Consider the following 19,458-nt stretch of genomic DNA (forward strand, 5'->3'; position numbering starts at 1 on the left):
ACAAAAATCTAATTTTTATTTCATCTTCTTACATATCATATATATTTTTCCCCCAATTCACGCTGGTTTAATTTTAACTATACCGGTCAACATAAATGTGTTTTGTTTTAAACACGACATCCGTGCATTTCCCGGTGAACTCGATTTCAGATTTCAATAAAACTACTAACTAACCATAAACTACTTCCCGCAGAGGTAGGCAGAGGAAACGCCATACCAATCTATCTTTGCACATAATTTTCGCCCCTTCCACATTCATACATATACGCCTGCCCACATGCAAGTATTTGACATACCTGATCATGAAAAGTTTTTTTCGGTCTTCCTTTGCTGCTTTTCCCAACTACATTCGCTTCATACATTTGTTTTACCATCATTCCTCATTCATTCGTTCCACATGTCTAAACCAGCTCACCTTTCAAATTTATCGATAATGCTTTTCTCAGCCTTGCATTCTTTCCTTATTTCACCATTCGAACATCTATCATACAAGTATTCGACTTTAATTAAATATAAATAGTGTTCTTTTTTAACTTTATAGAATAAATCAACTTTGTTATCAACCACTTTTTATTGATTTTTTCCAACCGGTTTCGACATGAACTTGTCATCATCAGGGTTAAACATGTAACCCTGATGACGAAAAGATTCTTGTCGAAACCTGTTGAAGAAAAAAATTACCAATGGAAAGTGGTTAAAAACAAGTCGTTTTATTTTATAAAGTTAATAAAACTTACTACAAAGTATCTGCGAAAAACATTCGAGAAAATATTTTTTTTATTCGCACACTCATAATTAATTGAAAAATAATTTCTATTTCTTTTTACATTTTTAAATTCCTCAGTTTTACTTTTTATTAGTTATACAACAATCCCTTTAAATGTAAAAAAAGATGTTCTAATGCAATCTGTTGAAGGGGCCAATAATAACCATATTATTTTTACATCATAAAATATTTCAGCTCGATGGAAAAAACATACTCGAACATGAAATAAAACAGATTAAATATTTTGAATAAATATTTTATTGATACAATTAGTCAGTATACATAATAAATATTACATGGTTGTAATTAAAGGTTAAACATTGTGGTAAAAATTAAACAATGTCTATTTTAACAAAACTATAGGCTGTCACATTGTAGGAAAAATTATATAATGTCTATTTTAACAAAACCATGGGCTGTCACATTGTGGGAAAAATGAAATAATGTCTATTTTAACAAAACCATGGGCTGTCACATTGTGGGAAAAATGAAATAATGCCTATTTTAACAAAACCACGGGCTGTCTCTAATCTTATTAATAATTACATACACTTAAAAATATGAGTGTGCAAAGCAATGCACAGTACAAAGGATTTATCTAATAGTACTCGGGAGAGTCATACGAAGAGCAATACAGAGCTACACTAGCTTATAATTTTCAACTTAGGATGAGGGACTACCCTTATGGATCGGCGCTATTACCTATTATGTTTACTCGACTAAAGTGGTTGCAAGTTGCATTAAGTAAGATTCTATATACCTCAGGACAATTTTTCTTATAACCTTAAACCCATGAATAAGCATCAAGAAGAGAGGGAAAAATTGATGGTCATAAGTTGACAAAACTCATCATAAAACGCTGAAGTAACTTTCTACATTTTTTGTCATCCATTAATATTTTGGATATTTAGTTTTCCTGTAAAGCATTAAAATGCATGACACAAGCATACAAGTTGCCAACTTATGGCCATCCCAATTATTATGAATTTGTATACCTTACATTTTTAATATATTTTTAACAAGGAGTATTTCAATGTTACTGCATATAAAGCTGCTAAATTTCAACTATGCACAACACCAAAAGCACATAACTAAACTTACAGTATAGTTTAAGACTAGAATATTTGTCGCTTTATTGAGTATCGTTTATATTTTCCAATATAACTGGGAAAAATTTAGTTATGTAAAGTCCCAAAATTATGCAGGAATAATTTGTATGAAACATCAATTTAATTGTAAGGGGTAATACTTTTATTCTACGTCTACTAAAAAGCTTTTATGAAATATAAACTGTCATCTTATTAATATCCTTAGTTGCAAAATTATTTCATATATCACATCATACCACTCATTACCTGGAACATTGAATATTGAACAACAATTTAGACAGCGAAAATCTCAAACTTAAAATACTTCACACAGTCTGAAGTGTATTACTTTAAAAGTAACTAAGAATGAGGAAATAAGTAAGTATAATAGTGAATAAGAAAGATTTTGAAATTTTTTACATGAGGACACAATACTATTGTAGAAAGTTTTGTGTCTTGATGTAAAATGTGGAAATATCCCAGGGTGTGATTTGTTTTAATGATAACATAATGTAATAATAATTACAATTTATACAAAATGAGAAGATCCAATATATAATTCAATTGAGTAATAAAATAAAAATATCACACTCTTCTTGCACAGCATACAATGCATCAACAAAATGAGATGAGATCTATTTGTGTAATTCAAACATTCGAAAAAACATCACAACTTACAAATACATTATAATTCTATGATATATGTTTATATAATATATATTTTTTAAATATAATAAAGATATTAATACTTAGGTTGACTATACTTACGACTACTTAGGTTGAAAAAAAAAATTGCATTTCGAAAACGGAGCTTGCCTACCAGCGCCACAGGTCTTTGAGAATTATGCAAATAAATTTCACAAATTCAGCACAGCCAAAGAAGATATAAAGAGTAAATATTTGCAAATAAATTATTTATAAAATCTTATGAGAAAAATAATATCACCACAAACAAAACAACTTACATTTATAATATCAAAATGATTAAGAATATATTAAACGCACCATAAAAATGTAGCAAAAAATGATTAAAATATTGAATAATGTTTGTTTTTAACATTACATGGCATTAAACAGTCTAGGTGGAGCAGGCAATTTAGAAATCTTATATCACAGCTATCAAATAGCTTCTTCTTCTGAGTAGTGAGAAGAATAGTGTAATTTCATTCTAACCCTTCCTTTACGGAGGTAAAAACTTCCATGTGCACCAGTGATATGTATTTTGTACACCATATGAAAATGTGGTTTAAAAATGGAAAAAATTTGAATAATTGTGAATTAATTCCTAAATGTTGCTTTTATTGACCATAGTTGGAGTTGAAATGTATCAACTTTGTAATGTTAGCTCTGGTAAGGATCTAAAAAAGGGGAAAAAATACATCGCAAGTACTGCAATGGCTGGCGTAGCGACACGACCGCCGCGTAATCCGACAAACTGCGCACTACTAACGCAGTCAACACATTATGACATGAGCATATAGGTACAAAGCACGCCACATGCGCACACCCAGAAACGTTTGTGTATTGGTGATTTTATTCCCAATTATTTATTTCCGTCGCTGCAAATGAATAACTTTATATTATAATACTTTCATGTAATACATGATTATATTACGGAGGAATACAAAAGTTCTGAGCCCGTATCTATTATATTTTATATTGATATTCCCATTTTAAAAGTCGAGTTGTAGTAAATACATATCACCGGGAGGGGAAGGTTAAAAAATCAGGAAGTCCAAACCCCTCCTCGTTATTATAATGAAACGTGATTTAACATACAGTCAAACTATATAAGTTCTGGTCTGAAAAATCATATACCAGACAGATATAATGCCGCAACCAATATACATCATTCTCAAGAAACTACATATTAGCAGTGTGCAACATACAATAGCCAGTACAAGTAGGGGTGTACAAACCCAAGTGCCCTGGCTATTGCTGCGATTTTCCATTTCCTCTTCTATAATATCTACTATTCCTCCACCATTTCATTTCCTGTATGCCATTAATATATTTTACCTTGAGATTCTTCACTTTTATCATGCGCATTCAAACATATTCCACTCTATGAATCTGGAGAGCGGGGCTACATTACCCTCCCTTCACATAATCATGATCAAATCAACACAGCGTCAGTAGATCATTTTTAACATCATGAATATTCTGTTTTATGTTAAGATATGATGCTGAATGCACCTAAATCAAAGAAAGAATAGTGAAATTGAGTTTACTCTTTTCATTTTAATAGAATTTACTACATATATATCAATATTATTCAACAATTTGAAACTATCTTAGCAATATTTAAAAAAAAATATATTGCTAGGAAATAAAAAATACTTTGACGAGTTGCCTGGTCATAAAAATCCTAACCTTAATTCATTTATTGAATAAATATAAAATATAAAAGAGTATTCCTTGATAATAAAAGATAAGCATTGTAAAGCATGCATTACAGGATAGTACATTTGTCCAGATAACTTTTCCTCTGTTGGCGGACATTTCAAAAGATTTTTCAATAATTATCTTCAAAGTTAAGAGTACTTTGCTAGGTTGAGGGCTTTCCAAGCGTAAATCTAACACTATATTCCTATGTACCATAAAGTGAAGATGAAAGTACAAAGAAGAATAAAAAACAGTGAATTGAGATAACTTGAATGTGATTACGCTAATGTTATATTTTCAATAATACATATTAAAATAATTAAAACAATCAGACATCTTTGCTCTTAAAAATCTTTTTTTAAATATTACATAGATTCTATTTTATTTTAATTTTAAATTTACTCGGTAAATACAGTACATTCCGGATTTTTTAAGTGACTGCTGAATCAATAAATGATATCTCTTTTATACATAAGGAGTTTGATCTAGCAATTTATTATCAAATATTGACCCATATTTTTTGCAAATTTTAAAATGGGGTAATGTTAAAATGGAGTAATGTTAAAATGGGGTAATGTCAAAATGGGTAAATGTTCTAAAAAATGTAATGTACATTATTAAGTACTTTTGTAAGTAAGAGACAGAACAGTTTTTTACTAACATGGAATTGACCTTAGTGTGTCTGCAAAATGAAACTGTCTATTTTCAGCATAATCATATTCAATTTATCTTATACAAAGCTTAACTGGTACATATTTTTATTTTATCTTTACACCATAAACATACATGCTTGGTACTAAAAGATTCTATTCCAAATCAACAGTACCTATTTATTTAATATAATTTTTTATGCATCAATATTCTTGAATTTTAAAAAATCTTTTCGTGAATGATTCAGATTTTCTTAAAGAAAGCTATATATAATTTTTTTCCAAAAAGGATATATAATAGTCTAATATGTCTGCATATGACAGAAAAATAACATTGTGCAAAACAGAATTTCAAAGTTAATTTGAAGGCAATTTTATTGTAACATGTTAAATATACTACCATAAAAGGAAAAAAATAGCTTAACAATTTCTACTATGACAAAATATATAATTCATATTTTATTCTTAACTTATTGTATGATCAGTCCACTAAATAATACATTTAGTAGACACTTAAAAGACAGTACATCAATGAGGAGATATTTAAACATTTATAATATTGACAGAAGAAATTGAAAAGATCAGATCAGATCAGTGCTATTTGTGAAACTTAAAAAATCCAAAAAAAAAATCTAAACATACAATTATGTTAACCCTTGGAATGTGTGCGTTGACTAGAATCCCTCCCATTCACAAATAAATTGCTATATTTTACTTAACACAAATTATTTGTTTACATATATTGAAAATTGAATTTACACACACATATTCAAAATTAAAAAAAGATCACCCAATTTTAAATAAAACTATTGTCCTCCAGCAATTTTGAGTGACAATTTTGCCTTTTTTTCAATATTTCTCTTTAAAAACAATCCCTTATAAACATAAAAAACATTATTTTAAGAGATGAATAGTGAAAAAAAAATTTAAATCGTTACTTCAAACTGCTAGAAGACATTAGATTTATTTGAAATTGGTGCGTTAACATTAAAAAAAATAATATAAAATGGTTTATTCCTGACCTCGCACTCTTTTCACTTTCCGACATCAATATGTCTTCAAATATCGAAATAAGAAATACACAATTGTGCAGTTTAAAATTTCCAGAGCGCATGACGAGATTGGGTACATCTTTTATCGTTGTGGCGCTGGAAGCATTCTGTCACAAGCGGTGACCAGGCAGTGATACCATTCGCTGCACCTTGCACTTACAGGTTCTGTTTTTGGCAAAACACTTATGGGAAATACACCATCCTGAAACCAAGAAAGAAACCCTCATAATATATTTGGATATCAAAAGGGCGCATATATATCGTGGAGAAAGTGACCAACTAACAAAATGCAAAATGTTCAGGAGGGCCATTTAAGTCACCTTTGCTTGGCAAGAAAATAAACATCAATGCAGTTAGTCATTTTTAACAAGTCAATATATTATACTTCCATGTTTAAAATCCTTTGGGATTATTTTCAGGGCAAAATTAAGCTAGTAGGATATCAAATAGTCAATGATCACGTTTTTGTAAAAAATACACTTGCTCACTTTCTCCTGTATGACAACGATATATCAGTGTCTCTACACGAGAAACAAAAAGAAATTTGAAAACTTTTAGTCATTAGATAAGTATGGTAAAAAACTATGAAATTATGCCACAACTCATGGGAATATTTGCAACTAATTAATGGTTTATCTCCTATCCAATCTGATCCATCAATTTCAACCACAGAAACACAAACTAAACCAAATAAAATTTACTACAAATTTCGCCAATAATATATGAACATTAACTCACAGTTAATTTTTTTATCTACTTTTTAATACAACATTACAAACTAATAAAAGTATTTTTCTTTCAACCCGCATCAAATGCAGTTGTGAATTTTTTTCAATCGCTCCTTTCTGACATGATTAGCAATAGCATCTGTCTTTCATACTGATTTATGGTCCACATTCTGTGTCCGTTTTATTTAGTCCAAATTTCTTCTTCAATAAGCATTCGATCTCTGCTGTGAATCCATATTTTAATGGCAGCATTTACTATTAAGAAAAGCTACTTTTTCGACGAAATGAAAACATTAATAAATCATCTTGAACAATCCCAACAGATTTTTTTCTGCATAAAAATGTGTTTTATGCAATTTTTACCACACTTATCAAATGAACCGCATAGTTGATGGCAGCTGAGTATGTTTTGCCAGGATTGTGACGCTGGTAGATATATTATACACAGGACAAAAGTCTAAAATGCATTTCACCTAGAGGTAATTTATCTATTTTTAATTAATGTTTTACTTAGTAAATACCACTATTTCTTAAAATCTACTGTGACACGTGTTTCGATGCATTCCGCAACATTTTTAAACACCGTATGCTGCGGAATGCATAGAAACACGTGTCACAGTAGATTTTAAGAAATAGTGGTGTTTACTAAGTAAAACATTAATTAAAAATGGATAGATTTTACCACAAAGTGACTGCCGAATCAATTAATGAAAAGTAATTTATCTAAACTAGGAATAAAATAAGTCACATTATAAAAATATCGCATAAAACTGATGTGCTAATTATTAATAATTTCAAATAAAATTGCATAACATAGGAATGATTACGCAATATTTTGCATACGCATTACAATAGCATTACAAAAAATAATCGCAGTATAAAATTGGTTTCATGAATCGCAATATATTAAATCAATACTTATAGTAAAGGCTCCTCAAATTGAAATAGAAGTAATCATATATCGAAAAGGATTTAAATTTCAAATTACCCAATTTAAAAAAAAATCATTCCAAATAACATATTCATGGCATTTTTAACCCTTAGCACCCGAGTACTGTATATTTATATGTATATTTGTCTGCCTCCGTAATGTAATGGTCAGCACGCTCGGCTACCGTTCTGGAGGTCCCGGGTTCGATTCCCAGGGGGGGTCAAATAAATACAAGTGATTTTTTCACTGTAATATTTATTCAATATTACCCTGGACTGGTACCTGAAGCGGAGGGCTGATCACCTTTCCTTCATGTATAAACAATCAAGATAACACTGCTTTTATATGAAGCAGTGCCCTATGCACCATTGGGGTGCGGATAAGGGTTTAAAAAAAAATATATATATTTATATATATAAATTTTCAATAAAAGTTAACCAGAATCATATTATAACAATTAAATAGTAATAAGTTATGGAATTTTATTGAGAAACAGGTGAAAAGTAATAATAAAATGTACGAGAACAAAGAGTTTTAACTATTTTATGCTCTTTTCTCATAGTTTTATTTTGGGTAAATAAATATTTTAATTTTGATTAATGAATCGAAATTAAATATATATTTTTTTCAATTATGGCTATAAGTTTCAATTATTTTGTTTGAATTCGCAAGGATTTGTACTGTGCTCATAATTTTCTTAATCATCCCCATATTTTATATAGAATTATCTAAAACAAAAGCACTATCCCCCATGTCATGATTCACCTTTAACCCGGATGATGTGGATACAGTACTTTTAATTATCCTCTGCTAATCAGGAGTTTACTGTATTTCGGTTATTCGGAAGATGTCCATCCGGTTACTAAATTATTATTATAATAAATAAAAATAATTAATGTTTACTATAAAAATTATAATATTATTATTTATTATATCAGACACTGGATTATTCATTATACAGATGAGATGTCAATATTATAGGTATATCAACTATTGAGCCAGCCAAATGGCAGGTCGTAAGCTCTGGAATGCTTAGATTTCCATCTTCTTTCATTTAAATACGAACGATAGATGTTTCATATCAAGTTGAGATACTTATAAAAATCACTTAGCTATGGAAACACAAATCTCGACAGTTTATTATGTAGCCATCATAAGAAGAGTAGTGAAAATGTTGTGAGGAATACTCACATTGGTTTTGTGCCACAGAGCCTCCACGGTTCCGATGAACCGCTCCAGTTCGGCACTGCTCCCAAACAGGAGTCCCATTTCGGTCCCCTCGCGAACTTCGCAGAAATTAAACTCCTAAAATGTTCGAAATTCAAATGAGACAATACAATACTGTAAGGGTGATTTCTCATTTTCCAAATCTAGAATTGGGCTTTTACCAGTATGCACCAGTTGTCGTCATTATCGGGTATCTTGAAAGCGGTCAGATCCTTTATTAAAGCGCATGAGAGTATTTCCACATAATTATTCGGCAGGTTCGGATGGTTCGGGACCACTAAAATGATAACAAGTATATACACATACTGAAAGTGAAATGACATTAAAAAAAGTACATTAGGTAAGTGCTGATGAATTCGAAGGTTAAATAATTACAGAACAACATATGGAATATAGTGGAACCTCTCATAACGAGTAATTCACATAGCAAGCAAAAACAAAGTGAAAAAGTTGCCCCCTTAACAAGCGACATTTCGCATAACAAGTTACAGAGATTAACTTGTGAGCCGCAACTTACGCTCCAGTCAAAACAAAAAATGTTTCGCATAACGAGTAAGATTCTTGACCGAATTATGCTCGTTATGGAGGTTCAACTGTAGATTCATATTTCATATGGATTCCCAAATTAAAATCGATTTAGTTTAATTTTTAAAATATGTGGGGAATGTTGCAAAAACCCATGTGTTGTGCAACAGCTCATGCCTAGATGCCCAACAACCCTTGATGTTGAGTAACCAGCGCATCGAAAGGGTCGAGAGTTTCAAGTACTTGGGAGTATACGCGACTGAAAATGGCAGCCTTCAAAAGGAACTGGGAGTGCGATAAGGACTCGCAGGGTCCGCATTTAACAGTATGAAGGCTGTCTGGAGATCGGATTTATACTCGGTGAAAACCAAATGCCAACTATACAATGCCTGCATTGCTCCTGTTCTCTTATACGGCTGTGAAACATGGCACCTTACAAGGGCCCAGAGCAGCAGTGTACTAACTAAGCTTTGAGAATAGGTGTTTGCGGAGAATTTTAGGCCTGCGGTGGTTTGACTTTGTAAGGAATGAAGAGATAAGGCGTAGGATGCAGCAAATCTTGGTCACAACTGTCGTCAAGAAAAGGCGATTTAGTTGGCTTGGCCATGTACTCCGCATGCCTCCTGAGAGCCTTAATCAAGCTTGCCTCTTTTACAAGGCATCAGGTTTGCGCCGCCCAGGACGACTACTGCTGACAATTCGTCGGCAGTTCTCGTCAGAAGTTCGGGACGCGGATCTGACTTGGGAGGATGCAAGGGAGCTGCCAGCCGACGGAAAAGCCTGGAGACAGTTTGTGGACTCCATATGCTCCACCTAGGGAGCGGATATGGTTTATTATTATATATAGGGAAAACTAAACTAAAAAAACTAAAAAGAAACTAACCGGTTGAATCCGCATTTCCGTCAGGTTCTGTTTCATTAGTGAGTGTGATATCACTATCTGTGAGTGACTTAGGGGGTTGCAGTTGTTCTCGTAGTGTAATTATATGTTCGGAAGTTGCTAGGAGAGTACAACAGGGGGGTAAAGAAGTCACGGATCTGTCTACTTTCGGACCCTCTAATGCCTGAAAATAATTTAACAGTTACATATATCACTTCTGCATGCAAAACTATCAGTAATTCTTATCAGGGTTTTATATACAACATTTTGAGTGTGTCCAAATACTTATTCACAAAATCTGGATTATCTCCAATTACAGGAGTTATTTTCATATTATTTTTTGACATCTCATCAAAGATGAAGAAAAATATGGAAGTCTGGGCATTTACGGGGCTGACGACCGTCATAGGCTGGTTTAAGTGATCACTAATAAAAAGCTTCTGCTTTATAAAGCTTCTGCTTTAAAAGCTTCTTTACATCTCACCAATAGATGTCTCTAGTGAAGTTCTAGTGATTCAAGAACAAGGTTTCTAAATTGATTCATATATATAGAACTTCCAAGAATTTGAGTAGTGTGGTTGTCAATAATGGGTAGAATTGGTGAATGTTATACATGTGTAAAGTGATCGATTAAACCAGCCTATGACGGTCGTCAGCCCCGTAAATGCCTAGACTTCCATATTTTTCTTCATCTTTGATGAGATGTCAAAAAATAATAGGGTTTTATATCTCGGAGGAATATTAGATTTAGCATAGACAACAAATAGAGATTTTATATTTAGTGTACAAGTATGATTCCGCCTGTTTTCTAAAATAGATATTGCTAATCCTCTGTAAGTAAGCTTCGACTTTTAGTCCATAACGTTTGTTCAAAACAAGAAGTTCGAAACAAAAAGTTTTACTTGGTTAAAAATGGCAAAATTGTTTCTAACAACACATCGTTTGCGAGAAGTTTTATTACATCATTTGATTGCAAGAAAAAGTAGCACAGAAATATATAGCTTGCTTTCAGAAATTTACGCTGAGCTCGCTCAGTCATGTCAACATGTGAAAAATGGCAACAGAGTACAAAGAGTATGGAAAAAAAAAAAAAAAATTCAGGTACGGAATTGGAAGCAGTACTTTATGAAGACTCATCCCAGACACAATCAGAATTGGCCGCTACACATCAAAATGTTACTCAGCATAGTATTACAAAACAGCTATTTATTACAGCTATTTACAGAAGATGAGAATGATTAAAAAACAACCACATTGGGTTCCACATACACTAAAGGAGTTATATTGAATGATGAAAAATCATTTGCAAAATGCTGCTTAAAAGAGAAAAAAGAAAAGATTTTTTGGGATCAAATTATTTTCAGTGAAGAAAAATGGATACATTACAATAAAAAAGAGCAAAGCCATTACAGTCAGATAAGTGTGTGCTATTACGAGTTGCTGAAATTATCTAAAACTACCAATTGGATGTCTGCCGAAGACAATTTACACATTTGAATCAACAATTAGAATATATAACAAACTAATTTGTCACCATGACAATGCTCAACCAGTAAATACTACTTGGAAGGGCGGGACTAGGAATTGTTACCAACTGGCGTATCCACCAGACATTACGGTTTCAGATTACCATTTATTCCGATATATGTAGTCACCGCAATCTGAAACGAAGTTTACTTCTTTCAGGAGTATCAAAATTTGGCTGAATAATTTTATTTATTTTAAAAAAATCCGAATTAACTTGCATACCCAATATACAAATGATTTATTGACAAGCATCCTATTTAACATTAGGCATATAAAAATAGTAGCTAAGGTTATCTATCAAACCTGCGCAGCATGCATAAGAAGTCCCTGGAGCCACTGGGATGCAGTATCATCATCGGGGGCTGCCATTTGTAAAGTTGATCCATTCCCAGAATTCAAAGCAATTTCAAAGCAGTGAGGTCGGCCATGTATGTCAGTACATCTAAAGAATAACAGAACGTATTATTTAAAGTGAAACTTTATATCTTGTTGATACACAAGATATAAGTTCATTAATTGATTTGGCAGTCACTTTGTGGTAAAATCTATCCATTTTTAATTAATGTATTACTTAGTAAATACCACTTTTTCTTAAAATCTACTGTGACACGTGTTTCGATGCATTCCGCATCATTTTCAAACACCGTACGGTGTTTGAAAATGATGCGGAATGCATCGAAACACGTGTCACAGTGGATTTTAAGAAAAAGTGGTATTTACTAAGTAAAACATTGTTAAAAAAATATTTAAGTTGTTGGTTTTCACAGTATGCTATCAGTCATTCACCGTCATGTCCAAATAGACACGACATGACTGTAGGGAATGCAATCGGGCGCAGAGATGCGTGTTGGCCACCGTGTTGATGTGTTTTTTTTGTGAGGTCAAGGAATCTTGCATCCCTTACGTCACTGCGACCATATTAGGTCTATTGTGACCTTTCTCTGTATCACAGCTCAATCCCAAGATCTACGTGTGTTATGTAACTCACGACCTGTCTTGGTGGTAGGAGCTTCACCTTCTCGGAGTCCAGTAATGGTCCTCCAAATGATGTGAATTCGTTTGCGAGAGAGTGCGTCACAATTATAGAGAATGTGGATTGGCGTTTCGTTATCCTCCATACAAAATCTGCATACTGGGGAGTCACGTAGTCCAATTTTTGTCATGTGTTTCCTCAGTCTACAGTGTCTTGTCAAGGTCCTGGTTAGGATCCTTATTTGTTTTTTGCTAAGCTTTAGGGCTTCTGTGGTGAATTTCCGCGAGTACCCCATGATCAGTTCCTTTGCGTGTTTCATCCCTGAGCTGTTGGACCAGATGTCTTGGCTCTTGTCCATGGCCCAATTTTATAGACTAAACTTGATAGTGCTGAGTACCAGTCCGCATATGGGCTCAGGGCCCATTGGTGGCCTCTCAGCACCAGTTCTTGCAAGTTTATCAGCAGCCTCGTTGCCCATGACACCGCAATGCCCGGGCACCCAAACCAGCCTTACCGCGTTTCTCTCGCCCAGGCGCTTTAGAGCCTCTATGCATTCATAGGTTAGTTTGGATCTTATCTCAACGGAACCTAGGGCCTTAAGCGCCGCCTGGCTGTCCGAGAGGATGTAGATCTTTTTGTTATAGTATGATTGGTATAGGTTCATGTGGGGTTGATGTGGTTAATGCGTTTACTCCTTTGGCACCAGTCACTGTTTGAGTAAGCATTTTATGTTTTTGAAATGGGTGCTGCGTTCGACACCGAAAACAGCAAGGCGTCAACGATTCCAATCAGCAGGTACTCTTTTAAATTAAAAAAATACTATCGTCGCCCATTACTTTTTGTATTAATGTAATGTATAATTTCTACTAGTTCGAAGATGTGTGAAACAGCTATGTAATTATAAATAAACCAGTAGTGTAATATTTTTAACCAATTCATACATTGTTACAAGGAAACTCTATCGAGAAATATAAATAAGAATGATATAATTTATATTTTCTTTGGTTTTTGCAACTTTGTACCTTCTGACTCCCAAAACACCTTCAAGACGAATAGAATGTGGAAGGCAATGTTCCGAAGTGATGTCTGCTGGTGGAGTACTGGATCCGTAGGACAGTGCACCAGACCTAAAATAACAAATATGTATTATGACAGATAAACTATGACATCATATATAATTTTTTGCAGTCTCAACCAAAATTAGCAGGCAATTATTTACATTTATAGATCATATTAAGGTTGAATACTAACTTGAGTAAAAAGAAGCTCGGTCGCCAGTATTTGTGTTTTTCAGTTTTGTACATAAGGAAACCTTCCAATGGTGGAAAAGGACTCGGCGGTCTTCCTTTGTTACACGAGCCGGGAGAGCTACTACCAACCATTCCATAGTATGCACACTCTTCATACTGCGGGGGGAAATTACATATTAATTTTGTAATGACATTTCTCCAAGAAATATTTAGTTCTGGTATCCTATAACTTTTTTTTTTGTAAAGTAACGGTTCAGATTTAAGTATCTGATCTTTTCGTTTTAGTATTAAGACAAACCTTTTGAACGGAAGTTGTACTAATCAATACTCGTTTCAATGATTCTCTTTCCTTCCAAAGAATGGATGGAATGCTGCCCATGATGATGGTAGAGCCATATACAACTCGGCTGTTTCTAGAACACCATTCCAATGAGGAGACCAGACGGTGGCACAAGTACCGGTCCCCTGTAATCAGGATACAGCGACAATCCCCTGCTTTGTCAAAGATCTTTACGTACTGACTGTCAGGACCAATCTGAGGAAAAACACTTATCAATCACAAGATTGATGAAATTTGACGGAGAAGAAGGAAAAGAGGATAATAAAATCAATAATTACCACAATAATGTCTAAGTGATCATGTGTGAGGAAACAGAGAAGATTGTAAGTTGTTTTGCCGTGCTTAACATCTGCTACATATAGCGCTTTATCAGTGATAAACACCAGAAGCGGTGACCATTTACCGTTTTCTTCAGAATACACTGATCTCACTTTCAGCATCTGGAAAACCGTACAAATTAATGAATTTCAAAATACTTAACCTCGAGGCAAACATCATTTTTCCAAAAATTACTTACTCGGTGCAGTACTTCCGAAGCATCCGAGAATAATTCCAGCTTCAATTTTTCGCAACACTCTATGGCAACATTTTCCTCAAAACTGTCAAAGTATGACGGCTCATCTGCAGTCATCAACTTGACCGAGACACGTTTGTTTTCCATGACCTCTCTATTAATCATAGAGTCTATGTACTTTGCAGACAATTTGAATGTTGGTGAAATTTTTTCATTTTTAGGGTAACAAATATTAGGGAATTTAGCACACTCTTCTCTGAGCTTCTTTTGGAAAAATACATTTTGTTTTAATTTTGAATCAAGAGCTTTTTTCTGACCAACATTTTTCAAAAATCGATTCATAAGTGATGTTTTACGACCGTTTTTTATTTGAAAATCATGTCCTTCACCAATCTCAATAGTTTCATCAAAATCTAAACATTCATTTAGTGTATCTTGTACACTATTTGTGTCTAATGTTGAATCAATATTATCTTTAATATTTGTATCACCAACAGATTTGGTAGCTTTTTCATACCGCATAACATTTTTTTGTTTCAAAGGAGAGGAGAGATGTTTGGACACCCCGTATTTGGAAGAATCATTCTGATCGATTACATGTTTTGTCAACTTGAATTTAGCTTTTTCTGTGTTATCAGGTAAGGAATCACTTTCTGATATTAAATCAGGCGTTTGAGATACTTCATCATCTTGGTTTTTGTATTTTGAATATTCAGTGGAAATTGTGTCACTATTCATACCTTTCATTACGCTACCTTCTGGTTTTTCTTTGGTAGTATTTTGTGCAGAAGCTTGTGTGATGTTGTCATTGATGGGTGTAAAGGTATCCTTAGATGTATCAAAAGTAGTTTGAAATGTATCATATTCGTAACAATAAGACACACCTTTGTGTTCATAAACGGTGCTTTCGCAGTTGACTATGTATTTGTTCCGAAGTGCACCAGTTCCATGATGGTTCGAGTTATTTTGAGATTTCCAATCCATGAATGTTTTACAATTATTGGCCTTCATATCCAAAGTTAAACTGTGTTTAGATATATCACTTTGAGCCTTGCCAATATTCGATCCCTCTTGTTGAGCTAAATCAGTACTTACAGTGTGCTCATGTGGAATGTCTCCACGACGCCTAAGTTGATCATCAGCTTTGTGGGTGAAATTGCGGCAGTAATTGTCAACTTTAACTCTTTTATCCGATTGGTTGAAGTTGCTACGGAAGCCAGCATCAAAACTCTTTGAAAGGAAAGATGAACTCGATTTAGAAATATTTTCTGTCGGTAGAACTTCTAGTACACTTTGACAATCTTCAGAACCTTCTGGAACACCTCTTTCGGCTATGGTCAGTCCGAAATTAATGTTTTTATAAATATTTTTCAATGACCCAAACAAAGTTTTGGAATCCAATAATTTGCGCATACTTCCAGACTCAGGATTAACATTTTTGGAATCATGTTCTTCGATTATATCAGTGCGAATGTAGCGTTTCTTTTTCAAAGACGATTTCTTTAAGCAACTGGCTTTTGGTAATATTTCACTCATCTGTAATTGTGTATCATCATTATTTAAATCTGCGTGATTATTAATATCAGCATCTGAGAAATACATTGTTCTCATCATCGGTCTTGTGACATTATTCTCTATACAATCGCACGAGTATGACTTTTGTGCACTATCACACTTCTTTGCCATTCCACCGGAATACTTTACATTGGTATCCGAATTAAAAGATTGACTAGAGGAGGTTTCGGACTCAGAACTCAAATTAGAATCCGAACTGTTGCAGCTGCAAATGTACAGCTGTCTCCGCTCAACGGGTGAATCATTTACATTCTGGGTTGACTCTTCCTTGGGACATTTACAAGCATTCATTTTATTAATGCAGTTTTCGGAATCACACGGCTTTACTGTACTTTTTGCCAAGTAGTTGTCATCTTGATATTCGTATATTCCACTTTTATCAGGATACCCGCTCACATCTGTTCTCCCATAAGTGAGAACATCAGATCTTGTGTTGCGTCCCTGAGCTTGCCGAGAATCGAAATACTTGCTGTCACCCACAGTACACCAAGAATACCGATTATTGGCACTTGTCAGTTTCCTCAAATTACTCCCCGAGAAGTAGCTCATAGATTCTTCCGGTCGATACATTATAAATCCATGTTCTATGTGGATATTATCTGTTTTTGTATTATTAAGAATGTCTTCGTGAAAAGACACTCTCTTCTTGGGTTGAGACGAGTTGGAAGTTTTTTTGTTACATTTTCTTCTGTATACAATATCGTCAGAAGCGGACTTCATAGCCTCCATACTTTTAGGCTTTGCACCAGAGGAAGAAGGCTCCGCAGAGCACAAATCGAACGAGCTGGTTTTATGTAAGGCTGAATATTTCGAAGCAATTTTAGGATCACATGACGAAGTCTTGACAACGTCAGGAAGAGAATCTTGCAACGCATTAGATACCAGATTTGTGCTTGATTTAGAGAGACATTTAACAGATTCAGTGATATCAAAATCGTACATCGGAGGTGTGATATTTTGATTTTCAATGTCACTTTGAGTCATGATATCATCTAAGTCAACAGACCTATTTCTGAGCAGAGTAGCTTTGGGCTTGGTGCCAATATCAGGTAACCTTCCTTCTCCGTCGGAAACTGCATTGTCTGAGACCAACTCATCAGCCTCCACTAGACTGAGAGTCATACCCGGAGCGTATTCTCCAGTGAGCTCTGACGCGTCGCTGTCGAGACAGAGCACGCCCGAATCCCCCGGTGTTTCTGCCAAAGAACTGCAGATACTCGAAATCATAGCTCCAGAGGGCTGCAGAGGCAGATCGAATGATAAATTTTTACTATTGCCATTCTTATGTTTATTTTCAAGATTGGATTGACAGTGTGAATCGAGCACTTCAGTTCTTGCAAGAAATTCCTGAGTATTTGAACGATCTCTTACATCAAAAAAGTCCAGAGATTTTTCATCTTCGGAGCACTTCGTGTCATGAGACATATCGAGTGAGTTAGGTGTGTCTAGGAAAGTATTAGTTAAAGGTGAAATACTTGAAGAATGTTCAATAGCTGTGTCCAAAATACCACCCATCTGTGTAAAAGGTTTATCCATATTACATCTGGAAGAAAACACAAGTTATTCACGTTTGCAACTCGCAACTCACATCTAATAGAAGTATGATATTCGTGTATACACCAAAATGTAAAAACTATTGATTGATAAGTCGAAGGTAACGATATGACTCATTTAGACAATACATGTTCTATGTTTTCTGCATCGACTTTACTATGAAAATTGAATGTAATTCATAATTATTCCGGGTAGGGAAATTTTCTAAACAAAGAAAAATGCTTCAAAATTTAAGTTAATGGGATGTACACTGTTAAACGTAATTTTAAATACACATAAAATACGCGATTGAACACATGAATATATTTATTTTACTGACCTTTAATTTAATAGATTATTCCTGGTCAAGAATGATCTCAATTGAGAGACAATACACAGCACAATGAAATACTACGGAGGTAACAGCAAATAACGACAGCCCACAATAACCAATGGCGGCGCAGACGTCAATTTGCCGAAATCTGACATCGATTAGCGGAGAAAGAAAATGTCACAGTGTTGCTGCATACATAAAATTTAATAGATATCTATCCATCGGTGTGCATATAAGTATTACGTACCTACCTATTAATTTATGTAAACCCTCGATTAGTCGCGATAGCTTCGAAACATTCGCTCATTCTGATTATTTAGAATGACTCAATATCAAAAATCTAATATTCTTATAAAGCCCCAATCACGTTCAGGGCTGAGTCGCCCATAGCATTAAAAATGTACATATATACCATTCAAAGTAACTAACTAACTAACTAACCATCACGCCGCTTCCCCGCAGGGGTAGGCAGAGAGAATCGAACGCCACACCACTCTGTCTTTGCAAACATTCTTTGCCTCTTCTACATTCATGCATCTCCTCATACATACCCGACGATTATTACGACTCCTGACCCTGCCATTCAAAGTATTTTCAACCAATCAAAAATAGTGGAAAGAAAAACCTAAAATGTAACAGATAGCGATGATCAAATGTTAACTGGAACAGGACATATCACATACATGCACACGCACACGCACACGTACACGTGCATGCGTGTTCTAGCTGAAAGTGATCAATTTAGAGAAGCCAAATCCACTCAGGTACATAGATAATGTATACAGATACATATAACAAAGGCAAACTGAAAGAATATTTTGATTTTTTATTATTATTTTGTTATTTTTATGTTTGGGTGGCGTCGGCAAGACGACGCGGCCAAGATGCTCCTGATGACAGGCCCGCAGGAAAGGGGGGGTGCTGTGAGTGATGCCGGCAATCAGCCACAATGATGCACCACCCCGTCTACACTTCACAACTTTCACTTAGTACAATTTACTAACATTTTTTAAAAATTTTATTTTAACATGTCCACCCGCGAGGGGCTCGGGACGCCGACTTCTTGCCACGAGGACCAGGGATTCTACCCGGGCTGGGGCCCAGAAAAATAAATTCTTGGAAGGAGAAGAAGAGAGTTGGGTTGCTGGGTCAACCTTTATCTCAGGCTCGAACGGGCCAT

General features: G+C 34.4%; 1 protein-coding gene across 1 annotated transcript; it reads right to left on the reverse strand.

Moving 5' to 3' along the window:
• Positions 1–5,088: 5,088 nt before the first annotated feature.
• Positions 5,089–18,410, reverse strand: prd1 (pleckstrin homology domain-containing protein pruning defect 1). Its single transcript, XM_088271744.1, has 11 exons — positions 18,285–18,410; positions 14,840–17,954; positions 14,601–14,762; positions 14,281–14,517; positions 13,984–14,138; positions 13,755–13,859; positions 12,063–12,201; positions 10,236–10,416; positions 8,989–9,104; positions 8,792–8,905; positions 5,089–6,143 (listed from the first exon to the last, which is right to left on the reverse strand). Exons 2-11 carry the CDS (start codon positions 17,945–17,947, stop codon positions 6,024–6,026), a joined length of 4,437 nt encoding a protein of 1,478 aa, XP_088127870.1. The 5' UTR covers positions 17,948–17,954; positions 18,285–18,410; the 3' UTR covers positions 5,089–6,023.
• Between the last annotated feature and the right edge of the window lie 1,048 nt (positions 18,411–19,458).

Source organism: Brachycentrus maculatus, unplaced genomic scaffold, assembly GCF_059751285.1.
Source record: "Brachycentrus maculatus isolate JH-2025_06_01 unplaced genomic scaffold, ASM5975128v1 h1tg000029l, whole genome shotgun sequence".
In the NCBI taxonomy this organism is placed as follows: domain Eukaryota; kingdom Metazoa; phylum Arthropoda; class Insecta; order Trichoptera; family Brachycentridae; genus Brachycentrus; species Brachycentrus maculatus.